This window comes from Bos javanicus, chromosome 2 (genome assembly GCF_032452875.1).
Source record: "Bos javanicus breed banteng chromosome 2, ARS-OSU_banteng_1.0, whole genome shotgun sequence".
NCBI lineage: Eukaryota > Metazoa > Chordata > Mammalia > Artiodactyla > Bovidae > Bos > Bos javanicus.
In genome coordinates, this window is record NC_083869.1 from 13,894,080 (window position 1) to 13,920,864 (window position 26,785).

At 35.6% G+C, this 26,785-nt stretch overlaps 1 protein-coding gene across 3 annotated transcripts in view; it reads right to left on the minus strand.

Moving 5' to 3' along the window:
- DNAJC10 (DnaJ heat shock protein family (Hsp40) member C10) overlaps positions 1 to 26,785 on the minus strand; it is a 50,059-nt gene that overhangs the window by 18,120 nt on the left and 5,154 nt on the right. For all 3 annotated transcript variants that reach the window (XR_009739597.1, XR_009739598.1, XM_061433556.1), the window contains exons 5-14: positions 26,223 to 26,273; positions 20,348 to 20,430; positions 19,983 to 20,114; positions 19,340 to 19,433; positions 17,982 to 18,059; positions 12,906 to 12,949; positions 12,113 to 12,250; positions 7,860 to 7,949; positions 7,058 to 7,171; positions 5,508 to 5,622 (exon numbers count right to left, since the gene is read on the minus strand). Coding sequence is in view for 1 of the 3 variants with exons in the window: in XM_061433556.1 (XP_061289540.1) it covers positions 5,508 to 5,622; positions 7,058 to 7,171; positions 7,860 to 7,949; positions 12,113 to 12,250; positions 12,906 to 12,949; positions 17,982 to 18,059; positions 19,340 to 19,433; positions 19,983 to 20,114; positions 20,348 to 20,430; positions 26,223 to 26,273 (939 nt within the window). In the remaining 2 variants the exon portion in view is untranslated. The remainder of the gene's footprint in view (positions 1 to 5,507; positions 5,623 to 7,057; positions 7,172 to 7,859; positions 7,950 to 12,112; positions 12,251 to 12,905; positions 12,950 to 17,981; positions 18,060 to 19,339; positions 19,434 to 19,982; positions 20,115 to 20,347; positions 20,431 to 26,222; positions 26,274 to 26,785) is intronic.

Consider the following 26,785-nt stretch of genomic DNA (forward strand, 5'->3'; position numbering starts at 1 on the left):
ACTGCTTAAAGAATATACTCCTTGGCTTCGCAAATACTAGCTTTCTTAGGACCACAACATAATCCATTTTCCCATGTGCCCTCTGATTTATTCACTCAATAGTTAATATTAAGTAAAGCACCTATTATGTGTCAGGTCCTGTTTTAAATGCCATAGCACATGCAAAATAAGAGATACACACTTTCTCTTTAAGGAGTTCATAGGCCAATAGAAAAGAAACATTTCCTAAATATTTAAATGGTGATAAATGATACCACATTGTCCTGCTCTTTCCTCACTCTTTAGCTACTGCTGCTTAAATTGCTTCATAAATTCTTCTTTCTTTGACAGTCTTAAAAATGATTCACAGGACCCCAATCTTGTCTCTGTATTCACTTTTGGACAAGGTCATCCTCACCCAAGACTTCAATTACCAATGAAAGAGTTTTAGCCCAAACTCTTCTCCTGAGCCCAGGCCTATATTCAACTGTGAACCAGGGGTGTGTACTTCATGTCACCTTCTCCCCCAGTGCTCTCTTTCTTACAGAATGGTGCAGTCAGTCACTCAGTTGCCAAGTCAGAAACTTGAGTTTCCTTTTCTTATCTCCCTACATTTAAACACAATCATCAAGTTATACTGATTTTGCATTCATTTAAAAACTGTCTACTTCTCATCTACATTACCAATCTTGTCTTACATAAATGACTACATCAGACTTCTACTTGCTTTCCCTCCCTCCAATTCTAGGCATCCAGTTAACTTTCTAAAATGTAGAACTAGTTAAGTCACACCTCTGCTTAAACCCATGAAAGCCTTTGCTCTGTTGCCAGGATAGAGTCCAAACTACTTTATTACCTGACAGATGAAACACACTATTGGGACCCCAGTGCCATTTCCAGCCTTAAGTCTCATTCCTTTCCACACTCCACATTCCAATTATCCTAAAATTCTTGCCTTCTAAAAATGAATAAGGCTCTCTCTTATTTCAGAGTCCCAGAATACACTTAACGGTTCCTGTGCTTGGAACGTATTTAACACCTCTTTATTTGTATAACCATTATTTTTACTTAGATCTCAATGAAGAGACTGCTTTCTCTAACCTCAGAAAATTACTCCATCTATGTATTCTTCCTAAGTGTAACCCATACTCATATTAGGGTAGATATCTCCAAGATCGCCTTCAATGACCCATACAACTGTTCTACCAGGGCTGGTGTATATAATCAATAGAATATGCTGAGTGTGCTGGTTTATACTGTCTGAGATCAGATTATAAAAGATATCATTGCTTCTGTGTATGTGTGTCTCTCTGATCATTCATTCTGGGATAAGTAAGCAGCCCCACAGAAAGGTCACCTGGTGAGGAACCGAGGCCTCCTGGCTATGCCATGAGTCAGTCTGGAGCCAAATCTGCCAGCCACAGTCCAATCTTCAGATGACTATAGTCCTTACTCACTGGGATTGCAACCTCATGAAAAAACCCAAGCCAGAACCACTCAGCTAAGCTGTTTTCAGCTTCCTGAACACTAGAAACTGTGTTGAGTTAATAAGTGTTCATTGTTTTAAACTGCTTAGTTTATACAATGGAGAAAAGACAATCTCTTTAACAAGTTGTGTTGGGAAAACTTTTCACTTGTAAAAGAATGAAACTAGAACATTTTCTAACACCATAAAGAAAAATAAACTCAAAATGGATTAAAGATCTAGACCTAAGACTAGAAACTATAAAACTCCTAGAGGAAAACATAGGCAAAACACTTTCTGACATAAATCACAGCAGGATCCTCTATGGCCCACCTCCCACAGTAATGGAAATAAAAGCAAAAATAAATAAATGGGACCTAATTAAACTTAAAAGCTTTTGCACAACAAAGGAAATTATAAGCAAGGTGAAAAGACAGCCTTCAGAATGGGAGAAAATAATAGCAAACGAAGCAACTGACAAAGAATTCATCTCAAAAATATACAAGCAGCTCCTACAGCTCAATTCCAGAAAAATAAATGACCCAATCAAAAAATGGGCCAAAGAACTAAACAGACATTTCTCCAAAGAAGACATACAGATGGCTAACAAACACATGAAAAGATGCTCAACATCACTCATTATCAGAGAAATGCAAATCAAAACCACAATGAGGTACCATCTCACGCCAGTAAGAATGGCTGCGATCCAAAAGTCTATAAGCAATAAATGCTGGAGAGGGTGTGGAGAAAAGGGAACCCTCTTACACTGTTGGTGGGAATGCAAGCTAGTACAGCCACTATGGAGAACAGTGTGGAGATTCCTTAAAAAACTGGAAATAGAACTGCCATACGACCCAGCAATCCCACTGCTGGGCATACACACTGAGGAAACCAGAAGTGAAAGAAACACATGTACCCCAATGTTCATCGCAGCACTGTTTATAATAGCCAGGACATGGAAGCAACCTAGATGTCCATCAGCAGACGAATGGATAAGAAAGCTGTGGTACATATACACAATGGAGTATTACTCAGCCATTAAAAAGAATGCATTTGAATCAGTTCTCATGAGGTGGATGAAACTGGAGCCTATTATACAGAGTGAAGTAAGCCAGAAAGAAAAACATCAATACAGTATACTAACACATATATATGGAATTTAGAAAGATGGTTAACAATGACCCTATATGTGAGACAGAAAAAGAGACACAGATGTAAAGAACAGTCTTTTGGACTCTGTGGGAGAAGGCGAGGGTGGGATGATTTGAGAGGGTAGCGCTGAAATGTGTATATTATCATACATGAAGTGGATTGCTGGTCCAGGTTCGAGGCATGAGACAAGGTGCTCAGGGCTGGTGTACAGGGATGACCCTGGGGGATGGGATGGGGAAGGAGGTGGGAGGTGGGTTCTGGATGGGAACACATGTGAGCCTGTGGCTGATTCATGTTGATGTATGGCAAAACCACCACGATACTATAAAGTAATTTAGCCTCCAATTAAAATTAATAAATTAAAAAAAAAAAAAAACGTTTTGCATGTTCTAGTATGAACAAAAAAATAAATCAACTGCTAAGTTTTGGGGGTAATTTACTCCTCGAAAATAGATTAATACTCCTCACGTCAGACATTCAAAAAGTTGCCCATCTACTGTCTGTTTTCTCTACTTCATAATGTTCTTTAAGATACAGATAAGGATAGTACCTATTCTTTGCCTACTCTCTAATATTGCACCTGGCACATAAATAATCTATTTAAATCCAAAGAAATAATACAAGTTATGCTGTAAAGTTAGTGATAACACACAAAAGGAAGTACTTGGGTATTTATGGTATATTCCAAGGGAGCAAGGCAATGGCACCCCACTCCAGTACTCTTGCCCGGCAAATCCCATGGATGGCGGAGCCTGGTAGGCTGCAGTCCATGGGGTCACGAAGAGTCGGACACGACTGAGCGACTTCATTTTCACTTTTCACTTTCATGCATTGGAGAAGGAAATGGCAACCCACTCCAGTGTTCTTGCCTGGAGAATCCCAGGGATGGGGGAGCCTGGTGGGCTGCAGTCTATGGGGTTGCACAGAGTCTGACACGACTGAAGCGACTTAGCAGCAGCAGCAAGGGAGAAAATGCTTTAAGTAAAGTTTTGAAGGGTGACTTGGAGTTTGCTAAATATTTTGAGGGCCAAGAGGTAATGATTACATTGCAGGAGGAAGAAAAAATCTGTGTCAGGCACGGGAGTGAAAGAACATGGTATTTTCAATGATTCACAAGTAGCTGGAGCTAGAATTATTTGCAGCGGCAGAGGTGGGAGATGAGGTTGGAAAACCAGGCAGAGGCAGGTTAACTTTTAACAACTGTTTACTGAATTCCTGTTATGCACCGCCATTCTGGGTGCCGGAAACACAGTGGTGACTGAGACAAAATCATTGCTCCTATGCTAGGGAATCTGAAGTTTATTCCTAACGAGATCAGAAGACTCAAGGCAGAAAAGTAACATATGAAGGTATTCTATGGTAATTCCAGGTATTCTATGGTAATAAATCTGCCAAGAAAACAAACAATTGTAAACAAAAAATGCTATGAGGCAGATAATTATACTGGAGGATATTGGACAAGATGGAGATGATGGACCTGAAATAAGGCAGCAAGCATAGACTAGAGAAGGAATCTGAGAAATATTTCACAGGCGGAAAAGAACAGAACACTATGAAACCTTAGGTCATTGCCAGCACTTTTACGAGGATAAAAGTGCTGGAAAAACTGTATCATCTACTGCCTGGGGAAACTGAGTGTTCAAATGTCACCTTAATTCAAATATTACCTCCTGATGCAAAGTCTCTTTATTTGATCTCATAATTTATAATGACTATTACAATGTCCTTCATATTTTCCTAAAAATCTCCCTTTTCTCACCACCCCCCGCACTAGATGATATGGTTTGCATAGTTTAGTGCAGCTATACATCTAGGCTTCGGAGTCAGACATATTTGGACACAACATCTACCTGCACCAGTTATTTTATCTTTCTGAGCCTGTTTTCTGCCTTGCTGTGAAGATATAAATGGATATGCACAATATGCAAATACCTTTAGGAAAACATCTCATTTATAAAAAACACTGAATAAACAGTAGTTACTGTTAAATTTATCTTGTCGTCTTTGCTCACATAGTTCCTTCAGTCTAGGGGACTTCACTTGTTTTCTTGTATTTGCCTGGGGAAACTGAGTGGTTCAAATGTCACCTTAATTCAAATATCACCTCCTGATGCAAAGTCTCTTTATTTGATCTCATAATTTATAATGACTAGTACAATGTCCTTCATATTTTCCTAAAAATCTCCCTTTTCTCAGCAGCCCCCACACTAGATGATATTTTAAACTTCCTGAGAGCAGAGTTCATATCTTACAATTTTGCATTCCTAACACCTATAAGAATGCTTGTCACCCTACAGGCATAGTATCAATATCTGTTATTTACTAACTGTTAATGTTGGTAGTTTGTGTCTATCTTTTGCTACACTTGACCTTTTTCAGGACAGAGACAATGATGTATACCAAACTTCAGGAACTGGAACTGTACCTACATGATGCAGGGCTACCGTCCTGAACAAGCTGAAATGCAGAAATACAAATTCTAAATTCAAGAAAACTAACAAAGCAGTTAACGGAGATGTTTGGTTATCAAGTGTTGGAAAAACATCTAATAGACTATCTAGAAATTGCCCATAATGGTTGAGATGCTACATTAGGTACACTGAAATGGAAACAATAGGTGTTGCTTATTTTTGTCAACCAGCAAGACCCTTAAATTCTTTACTAGCCTGACAAGTCACTAGAGTTCGTACTGAAACACTGATCAAAATATTAGGTAGAAGAAAGGGATTTATTTTAAAAAGAATAAAGAAGATAAAATAACTATATATAATTCAAAATCTCTTTCCCTTTAAGAAACGTTTACTAATAAATGAAAGCAAAGTTATTTTATAATAATCATGTCCATATAAAACAAGGTAAAAAGTAAAATTAAAAAATGAAATTTTTTAAACCATTTTTTTCCCCCTCTTACCATGATGAATTTCAAATTCTTTGGTTCCCTGTCCTTTAAATACTGCTAGACATGGCTGAAAAACATAGAAGTTACTACAGACGTCTGGTGCAGAGGAACAGTCAAACTTGCCAATCTAAAGGAAAGAGAAGTTCAATATGTTGAAAATAGAATCTTATTCATTCAATTAAATATTCATAAGGATAATCCGAAAATGAAATTTCTATAAAAACAACACAGCTTCTAAACAAGTTAATGGACCACGAAAATAAGAAACAGGAATCATTAATTTATATTTAACACTGAAACTACATTTAGTATAAATAATGTCTCTTGGAGATCTCAAAAACCTGAGTGGAAATTACCAAGAAAATATTAAGTTGTTTATGAAGCCCAACCTTCTAAAAGCTTAGAGGGTATTTATATTATCTTGACAAGGGGGAGAGAAAGAACGTTTTAAGACCGCAGAAGCAGAGAGATTTCATACAGTGTGGGAACAAACCTAGCAGGCAGATGATAAACCAAGAAAAAATATTTGCAGCATTTAAGATAGAGGATTCCTATTAAGAAATAAAAGATAAACATCCCATCAGGAGAAAGAAAATGGGGCAGAGACATACATAGAAAATAAAGTAGAAAGCAAATAAATAAAAATTAGTAATATTAACATATCAATTTTGGCCTATCCAAACAGTGCTGATTATAAAGAATGGTAATACCAGAGCTGGCTCTGGTGTAGAGAGGAAATGACTCACTCCCAAGCTGTCAGTAAGAAGGAAGGCTCTGATAATGAGGATAAAAAACTTTTAAGAAAATATAACCTTGGTTCAAAAAATTCCTCATAGTGCATTTTTCCAGTGTATCTTTTTTGATATAAAAATGGAAACAACTTAAAGTTACCAGTAAGAGAGAATAGGTTAAACAACCATAGTGTAGCCATACAGGGAGAGGCTGCTTAGTCTTTGGATGCTGATACATATACATACACAAAAATATACGTATCAATATATACTACACTGGTATGCAGAGAAGTTTTAATCACTAAATGGAAAATTTTACAGAAGAGAATAAAAGCATACACATAAATTTACATGTGTACAATATGCACAGAGGTGCGCGTGTATACATATGTGCCAACACATACTCACGTTTAAAAAGCCTCAACAGTTTTTAACAGTAAATTCTTAACAATGGTGAAAATATATATAATTTTTAGAAATCTCTAACTCATTTTTGTACTTATTTATAATATCATAATTAAAATTAATGAACATGAATTACTAATATAAAGAAACAAGTACTTAAAACAAGCTATAGTTTTCTGCATTCCAGAAAAACTGTATCATATAGATTTATCACATACCAACTGCTCAAGAGTAATGAAGGTTTAACTTTTTCAGATATCATTTTAATTTTCAGTAGAAAAAAACAAAATAGAAGAACAAAAGCATTTAGGGGTTTCTAAATTTAGAATTCAACTAAACATCTTTAATGTTATTTAAAACATAACTTTATGTACTAAATTAAGACAGCACAAAAGCAGAAGGGTAGGCAGAATAAATTTTTCTTACTTGAATATGTTCATTTTTAAGTAGAGTTTTTAGTTTCTTCAACTCAGGATCATTTGAATTTTCATTTTGTCCAAATTGAAAAAATAAGAGCCACCGATGATGAGCTAAACGATCCTTAAAAGTGATTAAAAAAGAAAATGATAAAGGGAAAGAAGCATCAGAGATGCAAAATCCTAAGAGTGCCAGTCTTTCTTTCTTTGACTTAATTTTAACTATCCTACCCATTACTTCAAAATACTGTCTAAAATTCAGACCCAGTCATATTCTTATTTTGTAGTTTATTTGGAATAATGCTATATAAACCAATTATACAGTATTACAGAAAGAAAAGAGCCACTAAATCATAAAATCTTAAGGTAGATGACTGTGCTAAGAAAAACACTGTTTTAATGACACAGAGCTAAAAAGATGAAAGGTGGGGAAGCCAGATTGCTTTCAGATTTAACATAAAGTTTCAAAGGGATATAGACTTATAAAACTCTGGGATCAATAAGTAGAAGAAACTAATTGATTCTACTACAAACTGAATGCTTCTGAAGCTGCTCTGTAATTCTCAGTGAACAACACAAACTGTTCTGTAGGGAGGAACACAGAGCCCCCGCACAGATTCAAAGCTGCTTTGTGATCAGTATCTTGTCTTTTCTGGTGCTCCTCCTGAACTTGCCTTCAGGACTAGTTACACAAAGCTATCGATCCACTCTCAAGTTGCAATCCCAGCAAATCTGGCATTAGAGTTTAACCTGGAATCAACTGATAAAATTTATCAATATTTGTTACTATTTATTATTAAAAAAAAAATTACCTGTAGTGAATTTGCTGAAAGGAGTTCAAAATCTGGAAGATTATGCATTATTTCCAAATAAATTTCTTTAGCATCCAATGAACTAAGAAACTAAAATAAGAGAATCATATTGTTATTTTTTAAATCAACATTTGAGTATTTCAGTGTCTTAGTTTTTCAGTTTTCAGAGAAAGAACTTTTTAAGAAAAAAACCAAAGAAGTAATACAGTTTTCAAGCTATTTATTCTAAATGTTTTCCTTTTCAAAAAAAGACAGTGTATCATATTTTGGCAATTATTAAAAGTTATATAACTGGGTTGTTCTTTAAAAATAGTGATGCAAAATAAATTTCATTATTAGGTGTTTTCTTACCTGGAATTTTCTGTTAACTGTGCTGGGTATTCTATGATGGTCCTCAAAATAACCTTGAGTGACCTCTGGCTCACTGGCGGGAAAAGCTGTTATCATATTCAATCTAATTTTAATGCTAACCATGTTTTACAGAATGCCAGTGCTTTAGAATTTTCTAAACATTGTTAGAAATTTAACAATTTTCTAAAAATTGTTAAAACAATAGAATATTTGATGATCTAATAAGATGCTTTATGGGCTTCCCTGGTGGCTGAGTGTTAAAGAATCTGCCTGCAATGCAGAAGACCAGGGTTCGATCCCTGGGTTGGGAAGATCCCCTGGAGGAGGGCAAAGCAACCCACTCCAGTACTCTTGCCTGGAGAATTCCATGAACAGAGGAGCCTGGCAGGCTACAGTCTATAATGTTGCACAGAGTTGGACATGACTGAAGCAAGTAAGTAGCAGCAGTAGCAGCAAGATGCTTCAAATCCCAATTAATAATGGCAGAAAGTGCGGAAGAACTAAAAGTGAAAGAGGAGACTGAAAAAGTTGGCTTAAAGCTCAACATTCAGAAAACTACCATCATGGCATCCAGTCCCATCACTTCATGGCAAATAGATGGGGAAACAGTGGCTCACTTTTTTGGGGGGGCTCTGAAATCACTGCAGATGGTGACTGCAGCCATGAAATTAAAAGACACTTACTCCTTGGAAGAAAAGTTATGACCAACCTAGACAGCATATTAAAAAGCAGAGACATTACTTTGCCAACAAAGATCCGTCTAGTCAAAGCTATGGTTTTTCCAGTAGTCATGTATGGATGTGAGAGTTGGACTTTAAAGAAAGCTGAGCACAGAAGAATTGATGCTTTTGAACTGTGGTACTGGAGAAGACTAGAGAGTTCCTTGGACTGCAAGGAGATCCAACCAATCCATCCCAAAGGAGATCAGTCCTGGGTGTTTGGAAGGACTGATGTTGAAGCTCAAACTCTAATACTTGGCCACCTGATACGAAGAGCTGACTCATTAGAAAAGACCCTTATGTTGGAAAAGATTGAGGGCAGGAGGAGAAGGGGACAACAGATGACGAGATGGCTGGATGGCATCATCAGCTCAATGGACAGGAGTTTGGGTGGACTCCAGGAGCTGGTGATGGACAGGGAGGCCTGGTGTGCTGCGGTTCATGGGGTCGCAAAGATTCAGACATGACTGGCGACAACTGAACTGAACTGAATGGAAGGAATTAAGAAAAACTTACAGGAAAACTGGAATGGACCTTGTTTATTATAGAGGTTTTTAGAAATAAAGTCCCTGAACCAAACCACTGAGGAGTTTTACAGGGTAAAATGTATATATGTAAAATATGTATTTTAAAATTAAATACACTTTAGATCTAGGTCTCTTATTTAAAACACAAACAACTGAAATAGACACATCTCAATTCTAACAACTGTCTATTTCTGTCCATATTTTATCCTCAGCATATTTTTTTCATGGAACTCTCTTTGCCAGTCTAAGTCTCATGGAAGCAGCTGCTATTACCATAAGTGTAGCAACAGTTACACCAAGAAAATGTATACAGGGGTTGATCAGTTTACTGTCTATCTTTAAACTATTTTCTTGACAATTCAAATATTACCTCAAAGACAAAACTCTATTAAAAACCTGTAGAAACTATTACTGTATTCAGTTTAATTATGTTCAACATGAGAACACAATCAAATGGATAGAAACAGTGTCTGTAAGAATAGAAAACTCGGTTTTTCTGCTTAAAAAAAAAATCTGTAGCATACTCTCAAAAATATATGAAATAATTTGTTACCAAAGGGCTTAAAAGGTCAAAACAGAAAACTTTCATGTTTCAGTACTATAAGGCTCATTCACTTTACTCACATTCATCAAAAATTTTATGTAATTTATAAATTCACTAGAACTTCATTACAAACCTGTTTTAGAGTAAAATTTGGTAGTTTTATTTACAAGGGTATTGTGCAGCCTCTAAATTTCACCTGCCAAACGTATTTAGCTAGCATAGTGTTTTACATTTTTTAAAAACTTGAATGCTTTCAGGAGGGACAAGGACTTTAATTCATCACCCTGTGTTATCACACTTCTAATATCACTTACTTATGTTTCCTGACATCATTTCTGAGCTTGCTGTTTTAACCAAAAAGTCCCAAGATCTCACTGAAAAATGAGATTGTTGTACTGAAGGCAAGAGCCTATGTTTAGTGTTAACCAGAGTACAGGTAATCCTCATGAGCTAATGGCACAGTGTAAAATAAACCCAGGTTTTCTGGGAAATCTGGCAACACGAATTGACTTTGCAATTGCTACAGCCATCTCATTCTAAATAGATAATGGAAGAATTGCACAAAGGTGAGCAAGACAGTACATTATAACACTGCTTGTAATCATGAAAAAGTAGAAATTTCAGTATCTATCCAGAGAGGACTGGTTAAACTCATTGTTACATTTAGTCAATGAATTAGTTTCTAGGATTGTTGATGCACACATTCACAGGAATTATTGTATATACTACTATTCAGGGACACACACACATACACACATAGTATAAAGCACTTAAGCAGGCACTAAATGGGCTTCCCTTGTGGCTCAGCTGGTAAAGAATCCGCCTGCAATGTGGGAGACCTGGGTTCGATCCCTGGATTGGGAAGATCCCCAGGAGAATGGAAAGGCTACCTACTCCAGGATTCTGGCACTATATGTAGTACTTATGTGCCAGATACTCTTCTAGGCCCTTAGGATATGTCAGTGAAAAATTCAAACTTAAAATTTACTGCAAGAGAAAAATAAGGAAAGAATAAATATATAAGGTGATAAGTACAATGAGGTGGATTATGAAAGATTTTAAAGAGATCCAACTATTTTCCTGATGAATAGGGTATAGGTTATAAGGTATGAGAAAAAGAGGGATCAAGAATGACTCTAAGGTATTTGGCCTTAATCATAAAAGATGAAGCTTTCATTAACTGAGATGGGGAAAAAACTAGGGAGAACAGATGTATGGGGAAATATCAGGAATATAGTTACAGACATCTAAATTTGAAAAATTAATTAATATCCCAGGGGAGACACTGAACAGGCTGGAGAATAACCACGTCTATAGTGGAAGCCAGAGGCCTGGGCCAAAGGCAAAACTGGTGAGTTGCCTGCATGAAGTCGTAATTTCACACACATATAAGCAGAGAGCTGGAAGGGCATGTACCAAGACTTGATGGTGCTTGCCTATGGGTGATTTAGTTTTAAGGAATTTCAAATCTTTCTTTACACATTTATATATCAAATATGAATTTCTATAATGAATACATGTAATCTATGTCAATATCAAAAAAAGAAAAAGAAAAACAGAAAACTACAGGTAGTTTGTCTTATATTAGAATCTTTTTTTGTGGGTGGGTTCTCTAGAGACCTGTCTGACATCCCAGTATTTGTTTCAGCTCCTTGACAGCTACTTGAACCTCAGCTTCTTCATTTATAAAATTAGGAAGGTGAACCAGACTAGTAGATCATCAAACTAAGTTTATATCAGAGTCAAACAGGAGGCTTTAAAAAAACCAGATACCAGATTCCAGCTAAACCTACCAATAATCTATATTTTAACATTAGAAAATATAGAAATAAATGGAAACCAATAAATATTCATTTAACCCAAGAATGTATTCCTTACCTTTGGGATTGTTAAAAGTGCAGTTTAAAAATAATCCTTACAGTTTAACTTTTTAAACTGAAGTATTAAACAGAATCCCAAATATTAAGTATTTGTTCTAAATAAATTAAGTGTTCCATAATTGGATGATATAAACTGGTTCATTTTTTTTTTTTTTGCTCATTGTTTACAAAATGATATATTTGAATACATGTGTTATGTATTTATATGTAAAGAAATTAAAGGGATTCATACCAAAATACCGCTTTTCTCTTTGTTATTTAAAGTGGCTCCAGGAGGAAAATAGGCAGTGGTACTTGTTGTAATATCCAAACTTTTACAAAGGTTGTCCTGGGTGGCACAGTCCACCCATCCCACATTAACAAGACCATCCTAAAATGAAAAGAAAAAATAATATTGTAAGTTGAAAAAAAAAGTTAAAAAGGATTTATAGTTAGCAAAAATACAACTGCACTACCATAAAAATTAAACTTTTAAAAAGAACACAAAAAATGATGCAGATTTGAATAATATGATTAATAAATTTGATCAAATAGATATAAAAATTACACCTCACATAGGAAACATTTTAAAGCATACATAGAACACTAACAATCTTTGCAAAACAAACAAAATCTTGGCAAACTCCCAACACACAAGGACAGTTTTAATAGTGTTAAAGTATCAACACACAAGACTGTACTCCCTGACCATAATGATGAGAGCTAAGTAAGTAAAATAACAAAACAACAAAAAATTAAGGTTTGGAAATGACAAAAACACTAACTCTCTGGTTAAAGAGGAACTCATAATTATGGAATATTTAGGAGTGAATGAAAGCACTACATGTTAAAATATACTGAACACAGCCAATCAGAAAGACGCTTATAACTACTTATAACTATGAATATATTGATCAGAAAACAAGGAAGATTACAAACAAGGGAGTTAAATGTTCAAGAAACCAGCAAAGAAAATATCTGGAATCAGTTTTTAAACGTGTTTCTTAACATGGTGATACAGTTTTGCAAAATTAATTGATGCTTACCAACATACCACTTAACCTGAGACGTGTCTGTGAGGTCAAACAATCTGGGGAGGGAAAAGAAATTTATGAGGAAATTTCAGCTATTAAGTATTAAATCTATACTTTCATTTGCTGCAAACCATGATGTTGATTCTAAGGCAATTAACTGGGCTGTGCTGGTAAATACTGAGACTTGTATCACTAGGTAGACACAGAGGTCAATGTCTCATTCTTCTCCCTCCTCCTGACCTCTTCTCCCTCCCTTCCCTTCCCCTCCCTTTCCTCCCTCTACTCTTCTCTCCCCTTAGTGTCTCAGGATTTCTAGGCAAGGAAAAAAGAAGGCATTCCTTCTCAAGCACCTCTTTAAGATCTTATTCTAAAATAGCTCCTCCTATCAACAAACAGCCCCTTTGAACCAAGGAATCTCATAATTTGGGGTAATAAAATGTAATGGACCTATCTGATTAACACATATGGCAAATTCTTAAAATACAGTACAATCTTAAATAGCTTCTTCTCTCTCTCTTCACCCTTATGGCAGAAAGCAAAGAGGAACTGAAGAGCCTTCTTGATAAAAGCGAAAGAGGAGAGTGAAAAAGCTGGCTTAAAACTCAACATTGAGAAAACTAAGATCATGGCATCCAGCCCCATCACTTCATGGCAAACAGATGGGGAAACAACTGCAACAGTGCTCCAAAATCACTGCAGATGGTGACTGAAGCCACGAAAAAAGATGCTTGCTCCTTGGAAGAAAAGCTATGACCAACCTAGATAGTATATTAAAAACCAGAGACATTACTTTGCCAACAAAGGTCTGTCTAGTCAAAGCTGTGGTTTTTCCAGTAGTCATTAATGGATGTGAGAGTTGGGCTATAAAGAAAGCTGAGCGCCAAAGAATTGATGCTTCTGAACTGTGGTGTTGGAGAGTCCCTTGGACTGCAAGAAGATCCAATGAATCCATCCCAAAGGAGATCAGTCCTGGGTTTTCTTTGGAAGGACTGATGTTGAAGCTGAAACTCCAACACTTTGGCTACCTGATGCGAAGAGCTGATTCTTTTGAAAAGACCCTGATGCTGGGAAAGATTGAGGGCAGGAGGAGAAGGGGATGACAGAAGATGAGATGGTTGGATGGCATCACCGACTCAATGGACATGAGTCTGGGTAAACTCCGGGAACTGGTGATGGACAGGGAGGCCTGGCGTGCTGTGGTTCATGGGGTTGCAAAGAGTTGGACACGACTGAGTAACTGAACTAAACTGAACTAATTTTTGCTGAATATAGGCGCAAAAATCCTCAACAAAAGATTAGCAAACTGAATCCAACAACACTGAAAAAGCATCATATACCATGATCAAGTTGGATTCATTTCAGAGTCACAAGAATGTTTTCACATATGCAAAGCAATCAATGTGATATTAACAAAAAAGACAAAAACCATATGATCACATGATCATCTCAATAGATGCAGAAAAATCATTTCACAAAATTCAACAGCCATTCATGATAAAAACTTTCATAAAAGTGTATGTAAAGGGAACACATTACAACAAAATAAAGGTCATTTACAACAAAGCCACAGGCAAAAACATAATACTCAACAGTGAAAAACTGAAAGCCTTCCCTCTAAATTCGGGAACAAGATGAGCATGCGCACTCTCATCGCTTCTATTCAAGTATTGGAGGTCCTAGCCACAGCAATCAGACAAGGAATTGTTCAGACCAATCCTAAAGAAAAATAAAGCAGGAGGCATCATCCTACCAAACTTCAGACAATGCTACAAAGCTACAGTAATCAAGAGTTTGGTATTGGTACAAAAACAGATATATGGATCAATGGGACAGAATAGAGAGCCCAGAAAGAAACTCACACACATACGGTCAATTAACTTTCAACAAAGGAGGCAAGAATATACAATGGGGAAAAGATGATCTCTTCCTCAAGTGGTGTTGGAAATGCTGGAGAGCCATAGGTAAATCAATGAAGCTGGAACACACCCTGTCACCATATACGGAAATAAACAAAACAGCTTCAAGACTTAAATAGAAGATGTAACACCATAAAACTCCTAGAAGAAATCACAGGCAAAACATTCAATGACATAAATCATACCAATGTTTTCTTAGGTCAGTCTCCCGAGACAATAAGAAAAAAAACAAAAGCAAACAAATGGGACCTAATGAAACTTAAAAGCTTTTGCACAGCTAAAGAAACCACAAACAAAACAAAAAGACAACCTACAGAATGGGAGAAAATATCTGCAAACAGCGCAGCCAACCAGGGCTTAATTTCCAAAATGTACAAATAGTTCATAAAACCCAACAGCAAAAAGTCAACCCAATCAAGAAACGACCAGAAGACATAAAATACACATTTCTTCAAAGAAGAAATACCAATGGCCAATAGACACATGAAAAGATGCTCAATATTGTTAACTATTAGAGAAATGGAAATGATAACTGCAGTGAGGTACCACTTCCAGTCAGAATGACCATCATTAAAAAGTCTACAAATACCAAATGCTGGAAAGGGAGTGGATTAAAGGGGACCTCTGACATTACTGGTGGAATGTCAGTTGGCACTGCCATTATAGAGATCATTATGGAGCTTTCTCAAAAAACGAAAACTAGTATTACCATATGACCAGTAATACCATCCCTAGGCATATATCCAGACAAAACTCCAATCCCAAAAGATGCATGCAGCCCTGTGTTCAGAGCAGCACTATTCACAACTGCCAAGATATGGAATCAACCGAAACATCCATTAGCAGATGAACGGATAAAGATGTGGTATGTATACACGATGGAACACCATTCAGCCATAAAAAAGAACAACATAATGCCATGTGCAGTAACATGGATGCAAACAGAGATCATCATACCAAGTGAAGTCACTCAGAAGAAAGAGGAAGACAGCGTACGATATGGCTTTTATGTGAAATCTAAAATATGACACAAATCAATCTATCTATGCAATAGGGTCACGGATATAGAGAGCATACTGGTGGCTGCCAAGGAGGAGAGAGTTTGGGAAGAGGGACAGAGTAGGAGGTTGGGGTTACACAGAATGAATAAACAGCAAGGTGCTATTGTACAGCACAGAGCACTGTATTCAGTATCCTATGATAAACCATAATGGAAAGGAACAGAGAAAAAGGATGCATACACATGTATACTCAATCACTTAATTACGGCAGTAGTTAACACAACACTGTAAAACAACTATACTTCAATTAAAAAAAAAAAGCTTTAAAGACCTAAATATAAGACATGACATCATAAAACTCTTAGAAGAAAACACAGGCAAAACATCAGACATAAATTACAGCAGTATTTTCTTAGATCAGTCTCCCAGGGCAAACACAATAAACAAGCAGAAGTAAAGAACTGGGACCTAACCAAACCTACAAGCTTGGTTTTCTAAGTATGCACAGCAAAGAAGTCATCAGTAAAATGAAAAGACAACTTAAGAAACAGGAGAAAATATCTGCAAATGATGTGACCGAAAGGGGTTAATAACTAAAATACTAAATAGCTCACATGACAGAAATAACGAAAAAACAAACGACCCAGTCAAAGAATTGGCAGGGACTTCCTTGACTGTCTAGAGGTTAAGAATCCACACTTACAATGCAGGGGTCACGAGTTTGATCCCTGGCTGGGGAACTAAGATCCCACATGCTGTGTCGTGCAGCCAAAAAAAAGAAAAAAGGCATAAGACCTAAACAAACATTTCTCCAAAGAAGACATATACACAGATATCCAGCACATGAAAAGATGCTCAACATGGCTACTTATTACAGAAATGCAAATCAAAACCACAATGAGGTTCATCTGACACCAGTAAGTATGACTATTATCAAAAAGTTTACAAATAAATGCTGGAAAGTGTGGAGAAAAGGAACCCCACCAAATTGTTGGTGGGAATATAAACTGGTACTGCCACAATGGAAAATAGTATGGCAGTTCCTCAAAAAAACTAAAAATAGATCTACTGTATAATCCAGCAATTCCACTCTTGAGTATATCCAGAAATGACAAAAACTCTTAATTTGAAAAGATATATGCACCTGTGTGTTCAAGCAGAACTATTTACAATAGCCAAGATACAGAAATAAACCAAGAGTCCATTAACAGACAACTAGCTTAAGAAGATGTGGTATGGATACAAGGAGTAGTACTTGGCCATAAAAAGAATGAAATGGTGCCATCTGCAGAAACATGAATGGACCTAGAGAATATTATACTTTGTGAAGTCAGACAAATATATGATATTTATATGTGAAATCTAAAAAATAATACAAATCAATCTATATACAAAACAGAACCAAAATTGGACATAGAAAACAAACTAACGGTCACCAGAAGGGAGAGAGACGAGGGAAGGGACAAATTTGGGATGTGGGATGAACAGATACAAACTATTACACATAAAATTGATATGAAGGATTTACTGTATAACTACAGGGAATTTTACCCAATATCTTGTAATAACCTATAATGGAAGGTATCCCACAAAAAAGCAAACTGAATGCTGTACACCTGAAACCAACACAATATTGTAAATACATACTTCAACTTAAAAAAAGCAATTAATAATTATACAGCCATATGTGTAAAATAATAAAGATATTCATTAAATAAAAATTGTAACATTAAATTAAAAAGTATAAATTGTACTCTGAAAATAGACAATAATCAATTACAGTAGCATACTTAAGATTTTCACCTAGTCTAAGAGTACATACTTCCGATTATAAGACTAGTAGCTTCTGAGGACCTAATATACAGCATATAGTGATTATATCTAATAATACTGTATTAAATCCTTGAAACTTGTTCAAAGAGCAGATCCTAAATGTTCTCATGACAAGAAGGAAGTGGTAATTACGTGACAAGATAGAGGTGTTAGCTAGTATTATGGTGGTCATCATCTTCTAACATGTAAGTGTTTCAGATCAACAAATTGTACACCTTAAAGTTACACAATGTTCTATGTCAATTATATCTCAATAAAGCTATGGGAAAAAAAAGACTGTCACCTAAAAATCAAATGTCATGGTCTCTTCATCATAACAAAACAACAAATAATATTACCGCTTCCTTCGGAACAAAAAGTGATCAGCCAGCCAATACCAGCAGCAAATGCAGTTTGTATGGAGTTAACAAAATTTCCTTAAAAGAAAATAAAGAAAATTTCTGATCACTTACTACTCCACAATGGAAACCATTTTCTAAATGGGATTTCCCATCTAATCTCACCCATTTCCAATCTACTCGAGTAGTTTTCAGGATTCCTAAAAATCCTCTTGAGCATGTCAAATTCCTACCCTGACTTTTTTTTTTCCCAATCATATAAAATCTAAATTCATTATTAAGAAAGAAACTCAAATTGGCAAGTTAGGCCCCTTGTGATCTGAGCTTTGTCTACCCATTCAGTTGGTCATTCCTTCCCCAAACCACTCTACTCTTTACCCATCTTTTGTCAGATTCATGAAATATTGCCAGCTTCCAAATATGGTGACCTTTTAAGGATTCCTCTTCATTTTCAAGACAGATTGGATCTGATTTCATTCAGGAAGAATTTCCTAACCCTTCCTCCTTTCCCCACCTGAATTCCTTCATATCCTTCATGCTTCCCTAAGCTTACCTCTATCATAGTAGTCACTACTCTGTATTTTAATGGTTTAATAATGGGGTCCCAGAAGGCAAAGATTATACAGTTTATGGCTACAGCCCTAGTACTTAACAGCTTTGGAGACATAACTGGGTTCATTGAATGATATGAGCATCCCTTTAGGGCTTCCTTGGTGGCTCAGATGGTAAAGCGTCTGCCTACAATGTGGGAGACCTGGGTTCGATCCCTGGGTCGGGAAGATCCCTGGAGAGGAAATGGCAACCCACTCCAGTATTCTTGCCTGGAAAATCCCATGGACGGAGGAGCCTGGTAGGCTACAGTCCATGGGGTCGCAAAGAGTCGGACACAACTGAGCAACTTCACTTTCACTTTAGAAGTGAATACTATCATTTCATGGGTAGTACAGAGTAATTACCTAACTCCTCTAAAGCCACTTGATGAATTAAATGCCTGAGATTAGAAGAGTTCTTAAACTTCAAAATTAAATTGAATAGGCATAAATTTACACCTGATATAGTATACTTACAAAATCAATAAAACACTTGTTTTACTAAATATTCAGTTGCACTTTCAAAGTTGCCTTTTCACCTAGCCCCATCTCATATCCATATCCTACATCAAACTTGTTTTCATTTCTGTATAAGTTAAATTTATGAAAGGCCTATTATTTAGCAGAGTTCAGAACAAATGACATAATTCCTTTCTAAGAAGCATGGAAAAGATAATATGATCAGAACACTGATATTACTACTGAAAAATCTGAAATACCAATTCAAAGTATCCTTGAAAATTAAGCAAATTATGAAGACAAAATTACCTGTCCATAATTCTGTCACTGTGCTTCTAACATGCTGCATGGCGAAATTCATTAAACTTTCCTTTGATCTGTCACCATGGTATTTCACTGCAGCCTATATTTTCATTTATAAAAAGAGAAACATCTTTTACTTTTTAAGACTCAAACAAATACCTTGATTCTCCATTATTCTGAATAAGTAAGATATGTCTTTCAATGGTAAAGTGTTTTTCTAAATGACGTGCTAAGAATCTTGATTGCACAGATTCCCTATCAGATATGTGAATAATATTATTTATAATTGTTTTAGTTTCAAATTTATCACTTAACACTGGGGAAAGAAAGGGAAATTAGAACTTTATATTCAATGAGAGAAAACACCTGTAAAATACTTTGTAAATTATAAAGTACAACATGCATATTGGTTATCATTATATTCCTTAAGATGGAAACTGAAATAGGCAAACATTTCATTTTGTTAAAGTAATGGCATCTAAAAGTATTTACAGTCTAATCAAAAATGTTTATTATGACTAGAGCATAGTTAGCACCTAAAATAAGAAAAACCAAGAGTCTACAAATTCACATATTGTGTTTTCTCTAGTATTCCTCTTGTTATCATGTTCCATCAAATAAAAAAAAAAAAGCCAATTTTATATCTTACCATTCCAGACCTAAAAATGAAAAGGCTGGGATAACTGTTGACTCCTTTCATTCGGCAAAGCATTCTATCATCGCCACAGTTAACTGCTCCAATTCGAAGCAATCCATCTACTTCTTTTGCAAAGTCTCTCCACTATGAGGGAAAAAAAAGTAGTTCTCTGATAAAATAATTTACGTTTCCTTGAACATTCTTCAAACTATACTTCCTTAAAGGAGAATATATTCATGAAATAAAACCATAAACATGTGAAAAAATATGATAGCTATTTCTGATTGTTAAATCCTAACATATTTTTAAAAACACTCAAATAATAGATAGACTGTAAATAGTAAAATTTTAATAATCAGGATGTAAAAAATACTTACTGTGGGAGCTAAATCATGGCAGTGTGAACACCCTGGGGAGTAAAAGTTCACAAACCACAGTTCTCCAGAATTAACAGCAGCATCTAAAAATACATAAACCAAACAACTTATAATTATTTACTAAAGGTTTGTACATGTTTTAGTTCACAATTTTCCTTGAGATCAAAATGAAAAAAATGAGTCATATCTCTCAAATTGCCTTTATCTTTTTCTATACATTTTTAAAAGAAGAAAACATACTATTTCAACTGTCAAACACCACCTTTAAACAAAAAAACAACAAAAAACTTCTTCCAAGCTCTACTTCAATAAGATGTAGTCTTGAACTGCATGATCTATGTCACCAAGAAGCTGTAAAAATAAAGGAAGCAACCTAAGGAAGCAACAGTCAAACTGCACATGAGAGGTTGTGTGGATGACAGAAATGGAGAAAGGACCACAGAGACTGGGGTTTAAGGCTGTTCTATCTGCAGCACCGGTTAAGCATACAGTCAAATTCTGACAGCTACTCCAATTACAAAAGAATGTGGTAAGGGACTTACATGACAGTAAGGACTGTGGAGATTAAATCTAACCTTTGCTCTTAATAGGGGCTTCCCTTGTGACTCAGCTGATAAAGAATCAGCCTGCAATGCAGGAGAGCTGGGTTCAATCCCTGGGTTGGGAAGATGCCCTGGAGAAGTGAAAGGCTACCCACTCCAGTATTCTGGCCTGGAGAATTCCAGGGACTGTATAGTCCACGGGGTTGCAAAGAGTCAGACATGACTCAGCTACCTTCACTTTCACTTTTTGCTCTTAATAAGACATTTTCCTTGGAAAACTGCGTTATCTGAAGTATTAGATCAAGGCTTTTAACAATTCAAAACATGAATATATATTTGCTAAAATAATAGACCAAACACTACATAACATCTACTTCACAATTACATTACATGTTATAATCTAACCTATAAAGGACCTGATACAAACAAAATCCATTCATTTAAAAATTTTATGATTGTAAGGATGTGCTCTAACATTCAAGACAAAAAGTTTAAGACAATTTGCTTTTGGCTAAAGAGTTTCTATATAATTCCACACTAAAATCAGCAATTTTAAAAGAAAAAATCCAAAAGTCATAATAAATCATACTAAGACATCAAAACACGCACACTATTCGAAATACATATAACTGATTCAGTTTAATTAGTAGTGTGTGCAGTAATGTTCACCTACATTTCAATGCCAAGACACATGGATCTGTGGGAAAAATTATAGGCAAAGTGTGTACATTAGGATTTTATTGGCTGTTCTTTGGCAAAGTTTATAAAGTCTGATGAATAGACCACTCTATCTAGGTTGTCAAAATAACTGCCATGCTGCCTTGGACCACCAACTGGTAGGAACAGAGGTAAAATCGTACATGTTCTCGGCCCCATTCTTCTGGGATCTCTATAATGCAAGTGTCAGTATGGACGATGACATCCCAGGGGTTTCTTACACTGTCCTCATTTCTATTCTGTGTTCATTTTCCTGTTCAGTTTCAGTGGTTTCCACTGTCTTCCTCTGTATCATATAATCTACTTGTTGACCTCTTTCAGTGTATTTTTTACTTAAGTTATTGCATTCCTCACCTCTGCTTAGTTGCTCTTTATGTTTTCTAACTCTTTATTCAAAAACTTCTAACTTCTCACTCTGTTCATTCAATCTTCTCCTAAGTTCTTTGAACATCTTTAAAGTGATGAGAAGGAAAACCTACAGCTAAGAATACCCAGCAAGGCTGTCATTAAGATTTGAAGGACAGATTGAAAGTTTTACAGAGAAGCAAAAGCTAAGAGTTCATCACCATGAAACCATATTTCCAAGAAATATGGGACTTCTTTTTTTTAAATAGGGACTTCTTTTTTTTAAATTTTATTATTTTTTTTTAACTTTTCTTTTATTGGAGGATAATTGCTTTACAATATGGTGTTGGCCTCTGCGATATACTAACATGAGTCAGCCACAGGGGATTTATCTAAGTGAAAAAAGAAAAGGCTACAACTACAAACATGAAAATTACAGAAGGAAAGAATCTCACTGTTAAAGCCAAATATACAATAAAGGTAGTAAATCTGTCATGTATAAAGCTAGTAGGAAGGTTAAAAGACAAAATAGAAAAATCATCTATATCCACAATAAGTAATTAAGAAACATACAAAAATATGTAAAATATGATGTTAAAATCTGTGAATGTCGTGGTGGGAGGAGTAAAATGCAGGGTTGTTATAATGAGTTTGAACCTATGAGATCAGAAAATTAAAATAATCATACACACATATACAGACTGCTATGTAGTGTGAGGAGTATCCTCAGTAACTATACAGTTTCTGTGTATGGTGACATATTGTAATTAGACTTACCATAGCAATCATTTTGAAATGCATAGAAATGACAAATCTCTATGCTGTGTAACAAGAGCTAATATAGTGTTTAGGTCATTATACTTCAAAAACAACCTCACAGAAAAAGAGATCAGATTTGTGGTTAGCAGAGGCAGAGGTGGGGGAAAGGGGTAACTGGATGAAGGTGGTCCAAAGAAACAAACTTTGAGTTATAAGACAAATAACTACTAGGGATGTAATGTACAATATAATCAACAATGCTGTATATTACATATAAAAGTTGTTAAAAGAAATCCTGAGAGTTCTCATTACAAGAAATTTGTTTTCCACCTTGGTACTTTGTTTTCATAGAGTACTTCTAATTTGCCCAGTCCCCACTATTGTTGACAATATCTGTAAAATTCTATTATCAAAGCGCAATGAGATGTTTTTGTACAACTCAGTGACCCAGAAAAGAAGAAGTATATTTCAAAATGTGATTTTCAATTTCTAAACTATACAGCTAATGTTTAACATTTATACAATTATAGCTAACAGCTTCTGTTAGCCCCAGAAAAATGTTTAAAAAAAAAGCTGAAGTGCTTTGAGTTCCTCTTTCATTTCTTGAGTTTGTCTTCAAAAGAATGCATGTATTGTGTGGGTAACTACTCCAAATAACCGGTGTTAAGTGCAGGATATTCTCTGTTTTTGCAGATACTATCTAGAACTTGTTTTTAGTAACATTTCTGTGACTTATAAAAAGATAATACAAATCACGTTTAATGGGAAGGATAAGAACTTCAAAGTCAAGTGTATTAATCACATTTTCTTTTCTGTATTACAGTTGAATTCTACTCCTGATAAAAGTGAACTATGTAATTCGAAGAATTGATGCTTTTGAACTGTGGTCTTGGAGAAGACTCTTGCGAGTCCCTTGGACTGCAAGGAGATCAAACCAGTCCATCCTAAAGGAAATCAGTCCTGATATTCATTGAAAGGACTGAAGCTGAAACTCCAATACTTTGGCCACCTGATGTGAAGAACTGACTCTTTTGAAAAGACCCTGAGGCTGGGAAAGATAGAAGGTGGGAGAAGGGGACAACAGAGGATGAGATGGTTGGATGGCATTACCAACTCAATGGACATGAGTTTGAGTAAACCCCAGGAGTTGGTGGACAGGGAGGCCTGGTGTGCTGCAGTCCATGGGGTCGCAAAGAGTCAGACACGACTGAGCAACTGAACTGAACTGAGGTAATTTGGATTAACTCTCCCACCACAATTGCAGAATTGGACAAAATACAGAAGACTTCTGTTGAAAGCATCAGAGTTACCAATGCAGTTGAAGAATTACGGGACCCCTAGGAACAGGAGGAGGTAGAAATCAGGGGGTTAATGTTTGCCACCTCTTGACAGGCAAGAAACTATGCAGCTTTCAATAGATTCATGAGACAAGAGACAGAAGAATGAAGTTCAGGGCACACGTAGAGAGGGTTCTATATATAAAGGTGAACTGAAAAGAGACTAGTCTTGTATAAGTCCAAAGCTCAGCTTTCCAATCATTTCAATCCCTGGAAAAAACTGATCTAAGGTTGTTAGTGACTTTAGTCAAAAGAAAACAGAATTTCTCTCTGGAGCAAATGAACACAAAATACCTTAAAAATAACCTCATAATTATTAGTTACACAAAAGATAAATTAGGTAAACCAAACCAATAGAAACTACTGGTAATAGGAAGAGACCCACACCAAGTAGGCTAATGTGATATTTACATAAGCACAAACTGATAAGGACTATCCATCCTTTTCCTCCCTTGGCTTCTTCAACTGAAACTCTGGGATCACCCTGTCTTAGTCTAGTCACACACAGGGTAGTATTTGAGTTCAAATGGAATATTGGCCACTTTGCACTGAACCTGTCGAAGTCATTTAATTATTTCTGAATAACTGTCTCTAAGATTTTGTGACTGTAATCTATTTTTAACTACTATTTGGAGTTCTACATGAACTATTAGCAGTTCTTAACCTTTTCTCTGTAATGACTAATCTGAAAAAGTCTGAACCCATGTACGATACAGCCATCAGGAAAGTCTTTCATTCTGGGTAAATTCATGATTTAATCAGCTTGCAGGTTTTGTTCGGTTCCTCTATCTCTAATTCCAAATTTTCTGTCCCATAGGACAAAATACTTACTGATAGACTAGCAGATGAGACAATAACGACATAAAAAGCAATAGGTTCATACAACTACCTGCCAGTAAGTTATGATTCTGCCAGCATGTGATATGAGTATCAATTCTGTCTACCAATAATACAAATAAAATTTTCTTTCATTTTTTTTTATAGAGAAGATATTATTTAATGTTCCTTAGAACTTATTCAGGTATTCACTACAAGACTTTAAACAAAATAATGTACTGAATAGCTATCTCGTAGACCTGAACTCACTATGTTGTAGAAAATACGAATATGATGCAACCTTTGCTTAGAAGGAACTGTACAAAACCCACTGGTTTTAACACATTATTAAAATGAGAAATTACATATACATTTTGCACCTAGTAAGTCATTTTAGTTAATTAAATGAAACTGTAACAAAGCAAAATAAAATTGAAATATGATTTAAGGTAAAATATAGTTTTAAAGTAGAATATTTTACTAAAAGTGTACTAGTTTGAAAGTATTAAGAATACTGAACGTTTTCTAAAGTACACTGCAAAGTACAGAAGTATATTTTTATATCCATTTTCACACAAATCACAGATTAAAGTAAATCTACTTGCAAAAATGACCACATACTTATTTAAAACTCTGAAACACAAAACCAGAAGTATTTCTGCAAGTTTTTTTTAATGATGTGAAAAAATATAGAAAAATAGAATAGATACTGGTTCATTATCTCAAATATGCCAATTATACACAAACACAAGTATAGAATGTTGAGGATGTTGCTAGCACTTCTATGGTTTCAGCTGCCAAATAAGAGGAATAATAGTAGCTAATACACAGGAATGTTCGAAACATTCATTAACATAATAGAAGGAAAGTTGATGATATGCTAAAATCTACAATAAAAGAAACTATGTTAAAATCTCGATGATGATTATAAAACATTATTTAAAATACAATATATACCATTTTGGAGAAGGCAATGGCAACCCACTCCAGTACTCTTGCCTGGAAAATCCCATGGATGGAGGAGCCTGGTAGGCTACAGTCCATGGGGTCATGAAGAGTCGGACAGGACTGAGCGACTTCACTTTCACTTTTCACTTTCCTGCATTGGAGAAGGAAATGGCAACCCACTCCAGTGTTCTTGCCTGGAGAATCCCAGGGACGGGGGAGCCTGGTGGGCTGCCGTCTATGGGGTCGCACAGAGTCAGACACGACCGACGCGACTTAGCAGCAGCATATACCATTTACCTTGCTAAAATTAGAAAAACTTCTAAATTCTAAATACATTTGTCTTTGAGGGAATTTTAGTTAAAGAGACTGGTCTTAAACTAGTTTTGGAAAATCATAAATGCACAAACTTACCAAATTCTCTTCTATCCAATGTTATGATTTCAGGATCATCATCATAAATACCTAATTTTAGAAGTAAATAAAATTATAAAATTAAAACTTCATCATATAAATAAGCACATTAAAAATGTCATTTTCTTTCAATCATCAAAAATCAAGATTATTCTAAATCTCAAGTTGAAGAATATGCAACACTAAGAATCTATTCTACTTTTCTAGGAGTAAAGCAAAGAGTAAATAGTAACAGCGGTGATACATTTATTAAAGAGTAATCAAAAGACATTTCCTGATATGTCACAGGTGCCTGTGTTTCGGGTGTGGCTCCTAACAGTCACACAAGTTCATCTCCACAGAAAAGTTTTATTATGTTTTTTTGAAGAAGCTTTTATTTGAAAATAATTATAGACTTTTATTAAGTTGTAAAAATAGTTCGGACTCCCATTTACCCAGCTTCCCCTAATGGTGACATACCATGTAATTTTAGTACAATATCCAAACCAGGAAATTGGAATAGTATATTACTTTCAGATCTCATTCACCTTCAGACTGCATGTTTTTCTTTTTAATGTGCTATC